This window comes from Mycetomoellerius zeteki, unplaced genomic scaffold (assembly GCF_001594055.1).
Source record: "Mycetomoellerius zeteki isolate Tzet28-1 unplaced genomic scaffold, Tzet1.0 scaffold47, whole genome shotgun sequence".
NCBI lineage: Eukaryota > Metazoa > Arthropoda > Insecta > Hymenoptera > Formicidae > Mycetomoellerius > Mycetomoellerius zeteki.
Window position 1 is genome coordinate 162,172 of NW_017257468.1, and position 16,766 is coordinate 178,937.

Consider the following 16,766-nt stretch of genomic DNA (forward strand, 5'->3'; position numbering starts at 1 on the left):
TGTGATGAATAACTGATGAATTAATGACTGAAATAACAATATATATTTGTTCACATTATGACAGACGTAATTACGTTGCAGTCTGTTATCAATATACTGTATAAGGAACAAAAACTTATCTAGAAAAATAATAGATCAAAAAGATTAACAAATATATATGTACCTTTTACGAATTATTTTCGCGCATATGATTATTATTATATCTTTTCAGAATCTGCGTAAATATATAAATATCAATAAGTATAAAACTATGTTTAAAAACTATTTTGTTATGTAGCTTGATACAAGTAAAAATAGTCTTTTAAGATTAAGACTTGCGTGTACATATAACAGTCCTTCCTAGAAAGGAAGTTTACGAAGGCATATCGAATTGGTGTCAAGAATATATTAATGTGCTTCTACTACTATTCTCTGATATGTGTGCATATATGCATACATATAGTCTATTCCAAAAACAATTTTATTCTTTGAAGTCTTTGATTAATTTAAATCACATTTAACCTTCCGTCGGGCGCGGTTGGTTTGAGTGATACACGACACATGTTCTAAAAGAAAACTAATGTTTCAGTTTTTACATATATAAAATTACGTTTGTGTTATTATTATGGCCTTATATTACCTTTTTCCTTTATTTTGCGGATAAAATTTACTTAATATTTAATATTTTGATATAATTATAGTATAATTTTAATAAAATAATTAATGTGCGCTCACGTTGATACACCGCGTTCGATCATGCTAAAAAAAAGTCAAACCGCGCCCGACGGAAGGTTAATTTTATTTATCTTCTCAAGGTGTTCTCACACTATTGTTTTTAATTTTCAAATTTTTTGCTTGTAACACAAAACTTCAGAATTGTTGGAAAAATAATAAGATAAACGGTATTCTTTGCTCAATATCAACTTGGGACACTGTATACACATGCATACACACACATTTATACATATATATTATATACAACAAGGTATGAAAAAAATGTTCAGATAAACAAGTAGAGAAAATTAATTTTTTTTCATACACTGGAAAGTGCTTGTACCTTCATGTATAAGTATATATATATATTTTTTTTTAATCTGAACGCTTTCTTATGTCATTGTACTCGTCACATAAATTAACGCTTACGCCTACACACTCTTTTATGTTCACGCTGCCAGTGAACCTGCTGACAGTCTGTGCTGCAATATGCAGTATTCCAACAACAATGATATATCGCTTCAGCTTCACAATTATAACACTATAACAAATGATAGACATTTAAGAATAATACATCTCTATAAAAAAAAAAACGACCAGAAAAAAAGATGAAAGAAAATTACCCATTGTTTCTTTTTTATGTCAGAGACGACTTGTTGATGTCTATCGGTTAATTGCCGCAATTCTTTGGCATGCTCCGCTTGTAGTCTCTCTAATTCTCTGCACTTTTCAAGCTCTAATTCACGGCGCAATTTTTCTAGCGCCGTTGTCGTAGGTTGTTCCGAAGTTCTGCGTTCTCTTTTAATCTGCAAATTAATCTGCACAGTTGTCAAAAAATAATCATATAATATATGACCGTGTGAGTACGTGATTGAGATACTTAGTCAAAGGTTTACCTTGGCAGGAAGCCCATCCGTTTGTATTTGTTCAGTTTGTACGAGAACGCATTTTGATCTCGGTTCTTGGCAACTAGATGTAACCATATCTTCTTGGGAACCTTCCTTCTTTAAACCTTGTGGACATGTGCTCGTTATGCTTTCTCCCGCGGGTTCGTCTTCCGCCACAGGTAAACGAGGCACCTGTCTTTCTTCATTCTCGGCATCAGTTTTTGTAACGTCTTGTTTATTATCTGTCTCGTCGTTTACATTTTGTGTTTCAGTATTGCTCTCTGAACTCAAGCGTTCGACTCTTACTCTCAAATCTTTAATCAGTTGCTTTGGTGAATTAGAATCTTGCGATGCACTTTTAGAATCCGACGATTCCAACTTTCGCATTTTTGCGGGTGTAGGAGCGTCCTCTGTTGTATTCGAATCATCTTCCTTATTCTTTGCCAACTTTTGCAACAAATTCTGATGATGCTTTAGCTCTTCAAAAGCTCTGTTCCAAGCCATTGATTTTTTTATCTATAAAGACAACATTTTTAATTATAAAAAAAATCGAAATTTTTGTATAAATTATGGAATCAAATACCTTGGAAAGGAATTAGTTATATATTTTCAATTATTACTATCGTCTTTGATTCTTCTCATTTCTTTTTTAAAAGTATAATGTTTCTAAATTGATTTCTTATGAAGGTTTTCTATCGCAATTATGATACGAGAGTATTCATTGCGAATGAACAATAAACCTAATATTAGTGTTTTTAAAATATCGGACGAGTAATACAGAGTATTCATATTTAGATTTTTACCTGCAAACTTTGTAACGTGGAAGAAATTGGCCGAATAAAAACTTTCTCGATATTAGCCCTCATATGATGACCTCCGAAAAAACGCACATCATATACATTGCCATTAACTTGCATGACTTTTGCTGGCCAATATGGGTATCCCTTTTGCTTCGCGTAGACCAGTTGATGAGGAGGATTACACGGTATACAGAACCACATTTTTTCAGACTTTTCATTCGATATACGATAACAATCAGCGCAACGACGTATTTCTTGAAGGTCGTAACAACAGTCCTGATACATCGTGCGTCCCATATCCGCTATCACGCTATTAACTGCTCGAGCAACAAGACAACGAGATACTTAATAAAAAGAAAACGCATCGAATTATAAATCTCTTACCTCCATGATATATAATGATGTTATGTAGAATATTATGTGCATCAGCCTCAAATTCGGCGAGATTGTTATACTCATTATTGCTCGTTTTCGCATCCATTATCGCCAAATCCATGTGACGCTTTATAAGAATTCCTGGTCGCCATGCATCTTCACCTTCACTCACCCAAGTTGGTCCGGAAAAGCCATTGGGTGGCGTAACGATTGGATCATTGTTAAAAACAATGGTACGATTCGTAATTTCCGGCGGTAATTTCGCCTTTAAATGACCACACGTAAAACTAAGAATGTGGTTGAGATCAACCTTGTCGGAATATACATCGCTGTTTGTTTTCTGTAAAATAATTTGTACTTTTAATGAAATATCATCAACAGGATATGTATTGAGAACTTTGAAATGCTTACCTCGCAGAAATTACAAATCTTTAGTTTTGCATTGCTGGGTACATGGCATTCCGAATGATAAACCCTACAGCATTGTTCACAGCATTCGACCTCACCTGCTCGCTGGCATTTGCAACAGTACCAATCGTGATTATCATTCTGTAATATGTCTGCCGGTGGCAATCTGTAACTCTCTTGCTCGACGCCGCTTTTCGTGGGCACTTTCTTCAACAAAACGAGTCCATTTTCGACTGCCTTATTGAGTTCCTCCTGAGCCTCTTGTTCCGTAAAACCGTAAACTCGAGCCATATGCCGTACCATACGATCATTACTAGGTAAGCTCCTTTGATGTACCGTGATTTTGATCGTATCCCAAATCCGCTGAATCATAGATGGATCGCTTCTCCGGCGTACAGACATATCGATACAGCAAACTGTAACAAGAAATAACTTATGCAATTCATTTGTATACATCTGTTTCCTTCCTGAATTTTAATATTTCTATTATACCCAAATTATTCAACAGAAAAACAAAATATTTAATCAGTAGCTACTCATATAAAAAGAAATAAAAATGTTAAAATATTTTTGTGGCTCCAAGAATAAATATAAGTTAATTACTTGTATGAGCGTCCGCAATTGTTAGTAATGTTGGTGCATAAATAATATATTTATAAGGCGATAAGAGAATCGCACTGAAGACTCAAATCTAGAGTCGAAACGTTTATAGTTAACTTCGCTGATAAGTACATTTCAATTGTTTGCGAATTATATATCTTATCGCCTTATAAATATATTATTTATGCACCCGCGGAGACTCTTATAAGCTTATCACTCATACAATAACCTATATATAATATATTTATATAATAAAAAAGATTGCTATAAAGTATAACTATGAATAATATATTTACTTGAAAATAACATGTACACAAATACTAATTTGTTCAATGAAAAAATTAATTATTATATTAAGATAAATCCTAATCAAAAGCGATCTGATATTCATGTGAAAACGCTAATCATCATCGTATCATTAAATACTTGACTTCTTTTACTCCTAATTATTATTTCCTTAACTGATTTCATGGTGTTTTATTAACTACCAATAAAATGAATATTAAAAATTCATAACAGTAAAAATATAGATAGTTGAACCATCAGCAACGTTTAAATTGATAAGTATTTTGCCCTCATATGCAGTCAGTACAGATAAATCTAAATTGCATTAGGCACGTTAACTGGGTACCCACATATATATCAGTATGCAGTACCCATATGCTTATAACAAGCGCTTTATTCAGTCGGTTTCTGTCAATCTCAAGGTGTGGCAGTTTTACAAATAATCGGTGTAAATAAGTTTCGATAAGCAAAGACAAATATTTTTAATCGAGGAGGATCTGCCATCGCACTATGCATTCCGCGGTGCTAGATGCAACAGGTTACACTCTGTTGCTATCCAGTTTTATTACACTTGTGATTCTATTATGGAAAGGATGTAAACGCAAGAAGAAATTGTCGTTTTACGTTCTTTCGGCATCTGACGTTTTTAGTGCTATTTTAACGGCTATTATATTGCTCGTGAATCACATTGATGATGGGATAAGACTAAGTTATAACTGGCAGAATAACACTAGTGGTGATATAGTCAATGCATGGACAATCGGAGACGATTACAGATTCCCATTTTTACAGACTCATCCACGCGAGGCAGTCAACGAGGTTGATCTTAATGTAACTTTAACGTGTGGCATGCAAGACTTACTTATGCAATATGGGATGTTAATTGCTGGACTGACAAACTCGTTTATATCCTTGCTGACCTTTACTGTACAATGTAATCTCAATGCAGTATGTGCAAAGCGAAGATGTGCCGACGTAATGAAATCGCTGAAGAATACTCAATTGGAACCAAAAAACATTGAAGTCAAATGTCAGAATGGTGAAATGTTAAAGAATGAACAGGAACCAGCATCTCAACAAGGAGATAATATTAATGCGAAGACTAGAAGCAACATTATACATAGAAGTATGAAGATCTCAAACTTTCAAAAGCTGAAAGAAGATGACAAAAGGCCGACTAGTTTCCTCGTCACGAGTCATTGGTTCGTGCCGTTACTTGTTGTAGCAATGCTATATTTCGCCGAATACAATGACATGAATGACGCAAGAGATATGGAGGATATCGAATGCATATTTGGAAGTAATTTTCCAATGAATGACTTTGATACATTTTTAGTTACTGATGATAATCCAAACATCACCGGCTCTATTACATACATGACGTCGTCAGAGAATAATTATTTCTTTAATGAGATACCATCAAACAAGTCAAAACCAAGCAGCGCAGAAATAGATGAAGTAGTATCTAAAGTTCAGGGCATCGTTAGGACTGCTTTACGTTATGCGAGCAATTCTACCATGAAAACTACAGATTTCCATAATACTCCTAGACCGAATTTAACACAGTATGTTCTAATACACAATTTAATGAAGTATATAAAAAACATTACAAATGTTAATGGCGTTCAAGGACTAAATAGTACACTAATAGAACAGGATATAAGTGGCCATAATTCATCTACAAACAATAATATATATTTAAATCAAGATTCGGAAGTATCATTACTCTATGATGTGTCAAAGAATGCGTCAGAAGAATTAGATGTAACTACATCTGAAAATCTGGACAGCGAATCGCAAATGTCAATTAAAAACAAGCATGACAGTAATCAAGAGGATGCGCAAATACATTTCGCAAGTACAGAGGAAAGCACAATGCAGACGACCACCGATACTTCCATCGTGCAAAATACAACATTCGTTTCCAATAATCAAATATACAATGAGATAATGAAACGTATTCAGGCTGCCAGTGCGTATTCAGCGAAAAATCATTATAATCATTTAGTTAGTCGACCCAAGGATGGAGACCAGCCCAAGATTAGCAATCTAAAGAATTACATGGAGAAGAGGAAGCCGAATTCAATCAAGGATCTATTTTCCAACAAAAATGATAATCGCTACATTAATACTAGGACCAAGCAGAGCAATTTATTGCATATGACCAACGAGTGCCTCGTTTCAATCAAGTTCTTAAAACTGCAGCTGTTTGTGTTATCCTTTACGATGTACTTTCTGCCAATTCTGCTCTCCTGTATCCTACAAATGCGAGGAAAGCACACGTGTAAGAATATACTCGCGATATTAAGAGCAAAAACCGATCTTCCTTCCACGAATGGTAAAAAGATTCGTCGTCAAGATTCAGCAGAAGGATCCAGCATGCCACAGAGATCAAGAAACCGTCACAGTTGGACAGACATAGATGCAATAGAAAAGGATCATGAAAGTGAAAAAAGCAGGGAAAATGAAAGCATGGCTTTAGAGATAGATTGCATGATAAAAATATTTGATACTATCACGTTATCGTTGATTCTGTGTATAGTTTTCTGGACACCGGTATTCTTGGGGACTCTACTGAGAGTATACTCGTGTATCCGCGCTCCACAGTGGTTCAACGATATAACATTTTTAAGCGCTGCTTCTTTCGGTATCGTAAGAAATGCCCTGAATATAAATATAATCAGAATTCAAGAAGCTTGTAGTGACAATATGAAAGAAAACAGGATACATCCAGTTGAATAAGTCGTGTGCTTAATATAAGTTACATTATTCAATATATTCGAATATTAATAAGCTCATTATAATAATGATAATAGTAAGAATTGACTTTTGGTGCTTCTAGCAAGAGACATATAAATGTTACAGTGTAATATAGTGAATCCTTATTATTTGCCAAAAGATGAACTTTACATTATAGATCTGTTTTCTATGATTAAACTAGTATACACTTTTGAAACTTAAAGTGAGATAAGTATATGTATTATTTGGTGAAAGCGAAAAAGAGAGTTTTAGTGCAGTTTAGTGCAGGAATAAAAAACAAATATTGTGTTACATTTGTGTTACTTTGTGTCTTTTGCTGGAAAGCACCAATCTCTAGTGTAACATAGATTACTTCATCTCAGTTTAACAGCAAACAATAAGGATGTAATGATTTACCGTGGATGCTTTCCATTTAGTAACATAAATCGACAGAAAATGTAGTTCTATCTTTGTTATTGACTGGAATGCCAAAAAAGATAAGGTGTTTTTCACTTAATGATACAAGTGTCATTCTATCTTTGTTAATCACTGAATGCCAAGAAAGAGAAAATAATGTTTGCGTCGACTTATGTCACTAAACAAAAAACATCTTGTATTACGTCAGTTGCTTTCCATTTTCGCACAAATGAGGCACTGATAATGAGTCTAAAGTAACATATTTTATACTCATAATGACGTTGCTTGCTTACTTTGGTGACAAAGTCAGTACATAATAATAAGTTTAAAACCTTATTTTCAACTTGAGTTAACAAAACTCAGCAAATATAGCTAAGTCTCAAGTTTGTGCAGATTGTAAGTAAAAACTGAGTTGACTCTCGCATGTCAGAATGAAAAGAAACATGCATTCAACTAAGTCATATGCCTGTATTCACAATCAGACCTTATATTTAAGGAGGTTCTCGCGCTACTTCCTAGTCAATAGACAGTTTGTTCACAATAACATGTGAAATAATTAAAATAATGGAATAAAAAGGTTACCAACAATATCTTATGCCATTATACATAATTATTGTTAATTTTATATGTTACTAAATATTTTCAAAATATCAAAATAAAAGTTGTAAGATGCTCATTTGATGTATACGCATCGTCCATTTGACATATATTCTAGCTTTTTTCATTGAAGAATATAAATTTCTTGTAAACTGTACGGTCAGTTTAAATGAACGAGAACAAACTTAAGCGTTTACTTTATGATTATAACGATTTTTAAATCGCTGTCTTATATGCAAATGTCTCAATTTAAAAGAGAATAACTACAGAATAAGGTTATACCTTCAATTTGTAATGTAAAATTCTATAAATTTAGAATTAAATATCTCCAAAATGGTACGGTAAAAGTCAATGAAATTTTTTCTAGATATTATTGACATTATTAACTTTTGCATTACATGTATATTATAGACTTGTCTTATTTTTCATCAAACCTCCTTAAGGTCTTTAAATTTATCTTTAGATGCTCAGTAGCCAATAAAATAATTCATAGAACGTCCGAAGATAAATTTAAGAAAGCCTTAAATATAAGGTCTGACTACGAATGCAGGCAATAACATGACAAATGAGAATCATCTGAGTTTTGATATAAATGGAAAGCACCATTTGCATCAAGAATTACATATATTCACAGTCGTGAAATAATCGTTTTTGATACACGCTGATGTGGCAGAGAAAAGAGAATTTGTCAAAAGTATACTTTATTCAATATTTCTGAAATACCAAAAGTAAAAAAATATCAAAAGTAAATATTATATTTCTTTACGTATAAAGGCATTAAAATCAGATTAGTGACTTAACTCTAATCGCCCGTATCGTTATAACGAAAATATTTCTCGTGCTGTACAAAAATAATACGTATGAGATTAGATAATCACATTTTATTCCAGAAACGCGTTTCCAGCGTCAATATTTCCTGCCAGTTATACTTAGTAAATACTATCGCGAAACTGCCCATATGTGAATTGAATTGAATTAAATTCGTAAAGGTACGGATAGATAATACATTCGCTTACTGTGCACTTATCACTTATCGCGAGCAAAGTTTCGGTCGCTATGCAGACCGTGGATGTAGATGATCGTCGGCAGAGTCCGAGATATCGCGGACGTCCTTTCCAACAGCCTTAATTTAGGTTCCACGCCGTCACGGAGGCAAGTACATCGATCAGGCGAGTGAATTCCTCCGATTCTTGCCGTCGCCGCTCGCGAAAGCGGCCAATAACGGGTAACGAGACACAGCAATTAACATCGGAAATAACGCCTGTACTGTGCGCTGTGCAGTACTAAGCGTACGTCACAAGCCCGACTTAACCTCCTCGTCAGCGCGCTTAACAATGCGCGCGCAACTTACATAATTGCATATCGACAAGTTGTTTTTTTTACGTGTACACCGCACAGTAAAAACGACGCGCGCGTTGCCGGCTCGAATTTGCGCCAGGTATTGCTTCTCGTCGATGTCTTTTAACGTGGACTCTCATGGAATCGATAGAGGTTCCAACAATCAATTAACATTTGAAAGAAACCTTTGCCGATTTTAATCAAATTTAAAGTTTAATAAATAAATTTAGAAAAAAATTTCAAATTTTAAACTCAAAATTATTACAACGTAAAACGATAATGGTGATAGAGAGGTCAATACACGAGCAAATAATTAGATCAAAATCTATTTTAATAAAAAAAACTAGTTTTAAATTTTGACCTAAATGTTTGTATATTGATCTCTCTATCATTATTATTATTATTAGAAAAATTTAATAAAACTCAAAACAAATCTTTGCCGAATTCAATGAAGTTTAATAAACAATTAAGTTTAGTAAAATTTATTTATTTAAAAACTTGATACGAACTCTAAATGTTGCCGGCGCATTTTAAAAATATTAGAGTTTATAATATAATTAAAAATTATATAATTTTTTTATTTTAAAAATATTGTTACAACTTGTTTGTTATTTACATTTATGTGTATGTGTATATAATATTTTTGTAATCAAAATATTGTACTTCTTAATGAGGACAAAGCGATATAAAATTCTTTACTGTTATCATTGTTATCTTCGGATTGTAATAATTTAATACAATGCGTGCGCTAATGTTAAGTTAAATGAACAGTCTCGTAATATATCAAAAAAAAAAATAAATCTAAAAAAAAAATTAATTATTTTCTTATAGTCTAAACGAAAAAGACGGGGACATCCGCGAATACAGTTAATTACATGTGACTGTTTAGCTCAGTTTTATGCTAGTTCATTAGCGACGAATCTATATCGACGAATTAAATAAGAAAAAGAATTTTATTTATAGTCAAAGTGAATCTTGATGATAAATTATATACCAATTTGAAAATACATTTTTTTTGTTCTTTAAACTGCACATCTATAGTTTGTCAAACTTAAATCAAATTAAATTGAAGCTGGAAATTAATAACGTCACAAATTACTCAACAATTTCTAATTTTTAGAATTGGAAAAAATGAAGAGTTAGTTGAACCGAGATTAAAATCAAATTATATTGGTAGAAACGGACATTAGAAAATTGTGTTGCGGAGGTACATTGATTGTCAATTTAATAATAATGCGAATGAGCGTCTTAAAATACAAGAAAACTATATTGACAAAATTATGCTAACAGTGGAAGCTCTACTATTCCGATCTATATTGTAGATCTGCACCATCCTGCTAGGATTGTCGACAATTGTCGTTTTCATCGACATGGAGGTAAGTAAATACTGATTGGCTTGACATCTTAAAACTGTACTTAAGACAGTTTTAGATATACAGTCTGTCCGATAAAAGGTCGAAAGAAAAATGTATTTATTAGCATCTAAATAATAATTATATTCTATAGAATTGTGAATCAAATGCAATTATATTAATAATGGAGTCATCACCGGTATCTATAATGGACTGGCATCTCCGAGGCATACTTTCCACTAAATTGATATCGTATTCGTGTGGCAATGACCTCCAAATGCGTCGAATTTCGGCAGACAACTGTTTTAAAGTGAACGTTCGTCTTCCACAAAATTTTCTCTTGATAAACGCCCATATATTTTCAATCGGATTCGCATCGGATCGCGGCGGCCAGTCCAGCGTCATGATATCATTTTGCTCTTTCCAGTTCTTGCAGAACTTGCTTTGTTATCTTCTTTATTAATTGAAACCAACGTTGGGCAGATGAAATCAAAGCCTTTTGATATATTTTTAACATTTCTTTTGCGTTCAAATCGTCTGTAAATAAGTAAAGGTAGTCAAATCCTTGCTCCGAGAAGCAGTGCACCTTTATCGTGTGTTTAACGGTACACAAGTTTATTGATGGTGGTAGATCCAGAATACCAGGATCGTAGGACGATAGAACGTGCCGAAAGATGTTTCGTCCGTGAAGATTATTTTTATACTTCAATCCTTACTTTCTTTTGCCCAAGTGAATCGTATTCTCACGTGTTTTTCCATTAGTATCGGCTTCTTTATTGCGCTGCGTCTTTACGCCATGAAGACGAAGATAACGTCTTATGGTTTCGCACGATATTTTTAAACCATTTTTTTTTAATATCGCCTGTCCTTGACGCAGCGACAACATGCTATTCTTCTTCTTTTCAAATAGACTCACAATTCTTTTAACGTCTTTACCAGTAAACACTCGTGCCGTGCCGCGTTCTGGCAAATCATCCACCGTTTTCGTTTCAAAGTAACGTTGTACCCACTTTTGGACGAACGATTTTGATTTCTGCATGTATTTGGCGGCAGCGTATTGAGACATTTTCGGTCCTTTTGGATGCGTACATAAAAATACAGCTTCATAGCGCGATGCATAAGTGACACTCATTTTGAAATACGCTTTTTCTACCAAGAATCAAACGATAGCTGACACTTATATGATCAATAATGCATCATAGAGCGGTATTCATAGTCCGTTCTTATTTAAAGACTATCTTACTTAAATAACGTCTTAAAACGCTAATACGGCCCTCCGATTGGTTCGTGACTCCTTAATTAAGACTGTACTTAAATAAAACGGTCACCTTGATCACGTGTATAAGTAGATGGTTTATTTAACTTGCTTGTTTATTATTTTAACTGAAACTATTAGGAAAAAAATTATCTCATTAATTAAACATTAATTAATCGTTATATAAAAATTATCTAATTAACTAAATATTAACTAAACTTACTTAGCAGTTACCTACAAAGTAGATTGATGACAAAGAGCCGGGTAAAATATGATGATAGTGACAAATCATAACTTTGCACCGCCGCGTTCTAATATTTCTAACCACTTCTAACCGCAACGTGCGAAATTACATGAATTGCAGTCAGTCATTTCTTAACTTGGCACGAAGTTTCCGAAGAAATATCGAGACGTCGGTACGAGATGGTGAAAAGATCCACGATAATCGGATCGCATCTATCGATCGGCTGATGTCGAACACGCTGTTTTCAGAATTTCGTAAACAAACGCGAGTTTAGGACGTTTAGGTCAGTTTATGGTGCGTTCGGGAAGACGCTGATAGCGCTATTCTGTCATTCTATCTTCGTTGTTTATTAAACGTAAAACAAGGATAGAATGACACAAATAGCGCTAATAGCGTCTCCCCGAACGCATCTTTAGAGGCCTATTCTTTTTAGCTAAACTTAACTGAATTTCTTGCACGGTACATCTTTCTTCCTTCTCCCTCCACGTAGGAGAGAAAAAGTTGAACCGTGCAAGAACTTTAGCCAAAAAGAACAGATCCTAAGTGTAAACATACATACGGCGCACGCGTGACAAAGGGGGGGGGGCATTCAAGTTGACAAAACGGCTAGCCTGCTCGCCAAGCAAATGAACATAATTGGTTGTTACTCATAGATCCAACCAATCATATTCAATCGCTGGGTAAGCACACCTAAGATCCGTTCGGGGAGACGCTATTAGCGCTATTTCTGTCATTCTATCTTCGTTGTTTATTAGACGTAAAACAAGGATAGAATGACACATAGCGCTAATAGCGCCATCCCGAACGCACCTCTAGCCTTTACCGTCTTGAACTCGCCCATTCGGTTCACCGTTGCCGCCAATTCCCGGCATTTTTCAGTCTCTTTCGTTGCTTCTTGCTCTCGAAAGAATTGACGTAAGAGTTTTCTTTTATACCTTCTCAATCGCAGCTGGCACTGCTGGTGGTAGCAATTGGTAGCGATGTCGAAGTACACGGGTTTGATGCCTGCTGGCATGTCCGATGAGGACGACGACGAGGACGATGACGTCTTCTATCCTCTCGAGGAGGTACGATTAACACAGGTGTAAAATTTCGAGTGTTTTCCAGCAGGAGATACAGTGCAACACAGTAAATCGTGACATCCTTGATGTTTGCTAATGTTAAACGGAAATGACATGATCATTGTTTATCACTGTAGGCGTTTTCCAGCATGAACAGTCAGACCGTGTAAAGCTGATTCTACAATGAATTGGCGTAAGAGTTTTCTTTTATACCTTCTCAATCGCAGCTGGCACATCGGAAATCTTAACACGCATTCTACAATAAGCCATTAATCATAAATCAGATGTCAGAAACCAATCACAGTCGTCAATTTCCAGCTTCTAACTTCTGATTTATGACTAATGGTTATTGTAGAATGGCCATAAGTCTTAATCAGTTTTAACCTAAATAGGTGACTATGAATAGAATAGAATTTATTACACTTCAACATTTACATAGGCTACGTTTACACCGTGCATTTAGGCCGCGGCCTATACAATAGACGTCCTTGTTTATCGTGTATATTAAACAAAGACACCTATCGTATAGGTCGTGGACTAAGCACACGGTGTAAACGTAGCCATAGCCAAGAAGGGGACTTGGTTCACAATAAATTCTTACCTCATTCATCCTTCCATACTTCATACGCGCTCTTATTTAACTATTTTACTATTTAATTATATTTACTTTTACTTTCTACCTCCATCTTTATCTTTAGCATTGCCGCTTTCTGATTATGACATATTTATCACCTTACGCCTAAGTCAGTCTTACTATGTTCTTGTATTACTTATTCTATTTTCTATAACTTATGTCCAAATAGGTGACTATGATTTTTTGCATCTACTAGTTGTTAGTTGTACACCGAGTCGTTTAACTCTACTAGTGGGAAGGATTAAAGTCGAATTTGGTCAGTCTTAAGAAAATCGGTAGTCTTAGTCGTACAAGTTGGCCAACTTTATCGATTCACTGATAAGACTTTGGACTATGAACTACCGACTCATTGAATCAGCTTAACACAGTGAATCGTTTCATCCTTGTTTAACAGAGGCAAACAACAAGGATGTAATGATTCACTGTATTACACCTTATCTTTGTCCTTGCTGGAAAGCACCATTGGTTTCACTATATGGAGTTTTTCTCACTTCATTTCTTAAACAGAAAGAGTCTACTGTCAAAAAATATAATTATACCTCGTGGAAGGAGGAGACAAAAGAAGAGACGAAAATCAATTCCGGGGTAAATGATGAGGAACGTACCTACGAAGATCGCCTTGTGAAGGCATGTACGATGGGGCAATTGGAAGTGATACAGGAATATATTGAACGTAAACATTATATGCATAAAGCTGATTCTACAATGAGTCAGTAGTTGGAAATCTAAGTCTTAACCAGTTTTAATCTAAATAAGTGACTTATTACTTTTTGCATCTATTACTAGTTAATTGTACAGCGAGTCATTTAGCTCAACTAAAGTCGAATTTGGCCAGTTTTAAGAAAATCGGTAGTCAGTCATACAAGTTGGCTGTTGGCTAATTTCACTGATTCACTGATAAGACTTAGGACTACTATCTACTGACTTCTTGTAGAATGAACATAATCAAATTTCCATGTATTAACCTTCTATCTGCAATCATATTTTTAGATTTTTACTTCCTACTTTCTACTTCTGCAATCTAGGTCTTTTTTGTTCAGTCCAAATTTTTTCTACTATTTTAGGTTTCCAGAAAAAATCACAGTTTTCAATATTATGTTATTAAATTGTTTTTTAACTCAAACGATAAAATTTTTAATAAAAATTAGATTTGAGCAAAAATGAGAATGAAATTTGAGAGTAAAATTTCACTTATGCAAAAAAGATCCATATTGCCATTGGTGGGTTAATCAGATTCATGATTCTTTCTCTCTCCTTTGTATTAAATGTATATTAATATAATAGATAACGATTATCAAATGTTTTTATAGAAGAACATGATGTTAATAAATTCCTGTATACTGGATGGACTCTATTATTATATGCAATTTCATCAGTGGAACCAGAAATAGTAGAGTATCTTTTGGTACAGGGTGCAAATCCGAATAGATATACAGGTATGGATCGATGTTATTTTATTCATTAAGTTTTATATGAAGTTCCTATAATCACACCAAATGGTTTACAGATGGATTTACACCTCTTATGGCGCTGTGCAATTCTACAAAGGGAACATCAGAAAACTCTATGAAATGCCTTGAGCTTTTAATACAAGCAAAAGCTGATGCGAATGTTACAAATAAACACAAGTAAAATTAATGCCATATAAATAAGAAACGGAGAAGCTAATGTTTTTCTGATATTAAAATTATTAACATAATTACTAACTTGATTTGACTGATGATCACAATTTTTACAGGGAAACGGCTCTAATGTACGCCTGTATGTCAAAGGATGCAAACTTTATCTTCGAACTTATAAAATATGTACAGAACATTGATGCTTTCGACAGCAATGGGAAAACGGTAGGTTTCAACATCATTAAATATCAAAGATTTTCCTATATAAATTTTCGATCCAATTATAGGCATTGATGTATGCCGCTTCAGCTAATAAACCTGATAACGTCCAAATTCTTTTGGTGCATCATGCGAATACTTCACAGACAGACTCATACAATTTATCTGCCAAAGATATCGCAGATACAAAAGGATTCTCAGAGGTAATTTAGATCTTTCTCATCGTTCAATTTTATACTTTAACTGTAAATTCTTTTATTTTTCATTTTCTAGATATCTGCTCTGTTGAATGAAGATGAAGAAGAGGTACAAACATTTTGCGAGATATCTAATACAACAACTTGGAAAGATTTATTTCCAAATTTATATCCCAGAAAAAAGGAATTTTTAGATTATGATATATCTGTGATGTTACATGGAATGGGTTTGGAAAAATATGGCAATTTATTTCAAGGAATAGATATTAAAACTTTCTTACAATTGACAGAAGACGATCTTTGTCGCATAGGAGTAGATATTACTGTTCATAGAGATCAATTTTTAGAAAATCTTGAAAAATTTCATAGCAGGAGGTGGCTTATGAACAGTTTTGGCAAACTTAGGAAAACTGATTCATATACGTATGTTATATTTTTTTACATGTTTTTGATAGGAATATGTGAAATAAAATAATTGTATATGTATAAATAATTACAGAATTTATGACGGCGTAATATCATTAACAAATGCAAAAAAGCAGATTGGCGTGATAGCTTCTAGTTTCCAGTACATTAAAAATAATTTGCTGAAAGCTGCAAACGAAAATACCGTTTTGTCTTCTGAAAAAAGAATAGAATATGAAGAAGAACTGAGGAAAACGCAGAAAACTTTGAAACTTCTAAAGAACGAGATAATACAAGTTAAAAAACTAGCCCAACAGGTAACGTTATATATAAAGCTATCACTATTCAATGTTAATCATATTTTTAAATTGTAGATCAACAAGGAAAATAATATCGGTGTACCGGCAATTTGGATTAGTCCCAAGAGTACCAAATCCAATTGGACTATAACAATAAGCATTACATTAATGATAGGATTATACTTGTGCAAAAAAATGTATGTTCAAAGATTATGGAATATATGTAATATTAGAATATCTTCAATACTTCGTTTTCGAACACATTTATCATATTTTTTCGAATGAATTCAAATATTATAATGTTTTATAATACAATTAAGCTTACAATTATATCATTGATTA

At 33.8% G+C, this 16,766-nt stretch overlaps 3 protein-coding genes across 10 annotated transcripts; 1 reads left to right on the forward strand and 2 right to left on the reverse strand.

Annotated features, from left to right (window-relative positions):
- Positions 1–684: 684 nt before the first annotated feature.
- LOC108727097 (zinc finger MYND domain-containing protein 11) lies at positions 685–12,370 on the reverse strand. 4 transcript variants are annotated; one of them, XM_018455022.1, is made up of 7 exons: positions 11,970–12,370; positions 3,167–3,579; positions 2,765–3,095; positions 2,384–2,697; positions 1,590–2,096; positions 1,317–1,511; positions 685–1,234 (listed from the first exon to the last, which is right to left on the reverse strand). In XM_018455022.1, exons 2-7 carry the CDS (start codon positions 3,563–3,565, stop codon positions 1,112–1,114), a joined length of 1,869 nt encoding a protein of 622 aa, XP_018310524.1. In that variant the 5' UTR covers positions 3,566–3,579; positions 11,970–12,370; the 3' UTR covers positions 685–1,111. The 4 variants fall into 4 exon arrangements, with proteins under 4 accessions (XP_018310524.1, XP_018310526.1, XP_018310523.1 ...); XM_018455024.1 differs by lacking the exon at positions 11,970–12,370 and adding an exon at positions 8,818–9,189 and having other exon boundaries at positions 1,317–1,499; XM_018455021.1 differs by lacking the exon at positions 11,970–12,370 and adding an exon at positions 8,818–9,189.
- On the reverse strand, positions 10,649–11,740 carry LOC108727104 (uncharacterized). The gene is made up of 2 exons (XM_018455037.1): positions 11,735–11,740; positions 10,649–11,640 (listed from the first exon to the last, which is right to left on the reverse strand). The coding sequence occupies exon 2, from the start codon at positions 11,621–11,623 to the stop codon at positions 11,204–11,206; it is 420 nt and encodes a 139-aa protein (XP_018310539.1). The 5' UTR covers positions 11,624–11,640; positions 11,735–11,740; the 3' UTR covers positions 10,649–11,203.
- Positions 12,259–16,711, forward strand: LOC108727098 (ankyrin repeat, SAM and basic leucine zipper domain-containing protein 1). Of its 5 annotated transcripts, XM_018455027.1 has the most exons (10): positions 12,259–12,273; positions 12,940–13,057; positions 14,193–14,358; positions 14,996–15,121; positions 15,193–15,313; positions 15,424–15,529; positions 15,592–15,726; positions 15,797–16,143; positions 16,220–16,442; positions 16,500–16,711. In XM_018455027.1, the coding sequence occupies exons 2-10, from the start codon at positions 12,971–12,973 to the stop codon at positions 16,707–16,709; spliced, it is 1,521 nt and encodes a 506-aa protein (XP_018310529.1). In that variant the 5' UTR covers positions 12,259–12,273; positions 12,940–12,970; the 3' UTR covers positions 16,710–16,711. The 5 variants fall into 5 exon arrangements, with proteins under 5 accessions (XP_018310529.1, XP_018310528.1, XP_018310530.1 ...); XM_018455026.1 differs by lacking the exon at positions 12,259–12,273 and having other exon boundaries at positions 12,838–13,057; XM_018455028.1 differs by lacking the exons at positions 12,259–12,273; positions 12,940–13,057 and adding an exon at positions 13,145–13,244.
- The last annotated feature ends 55 nt before the right edge of the window (positions 16,712–16,766 follow it).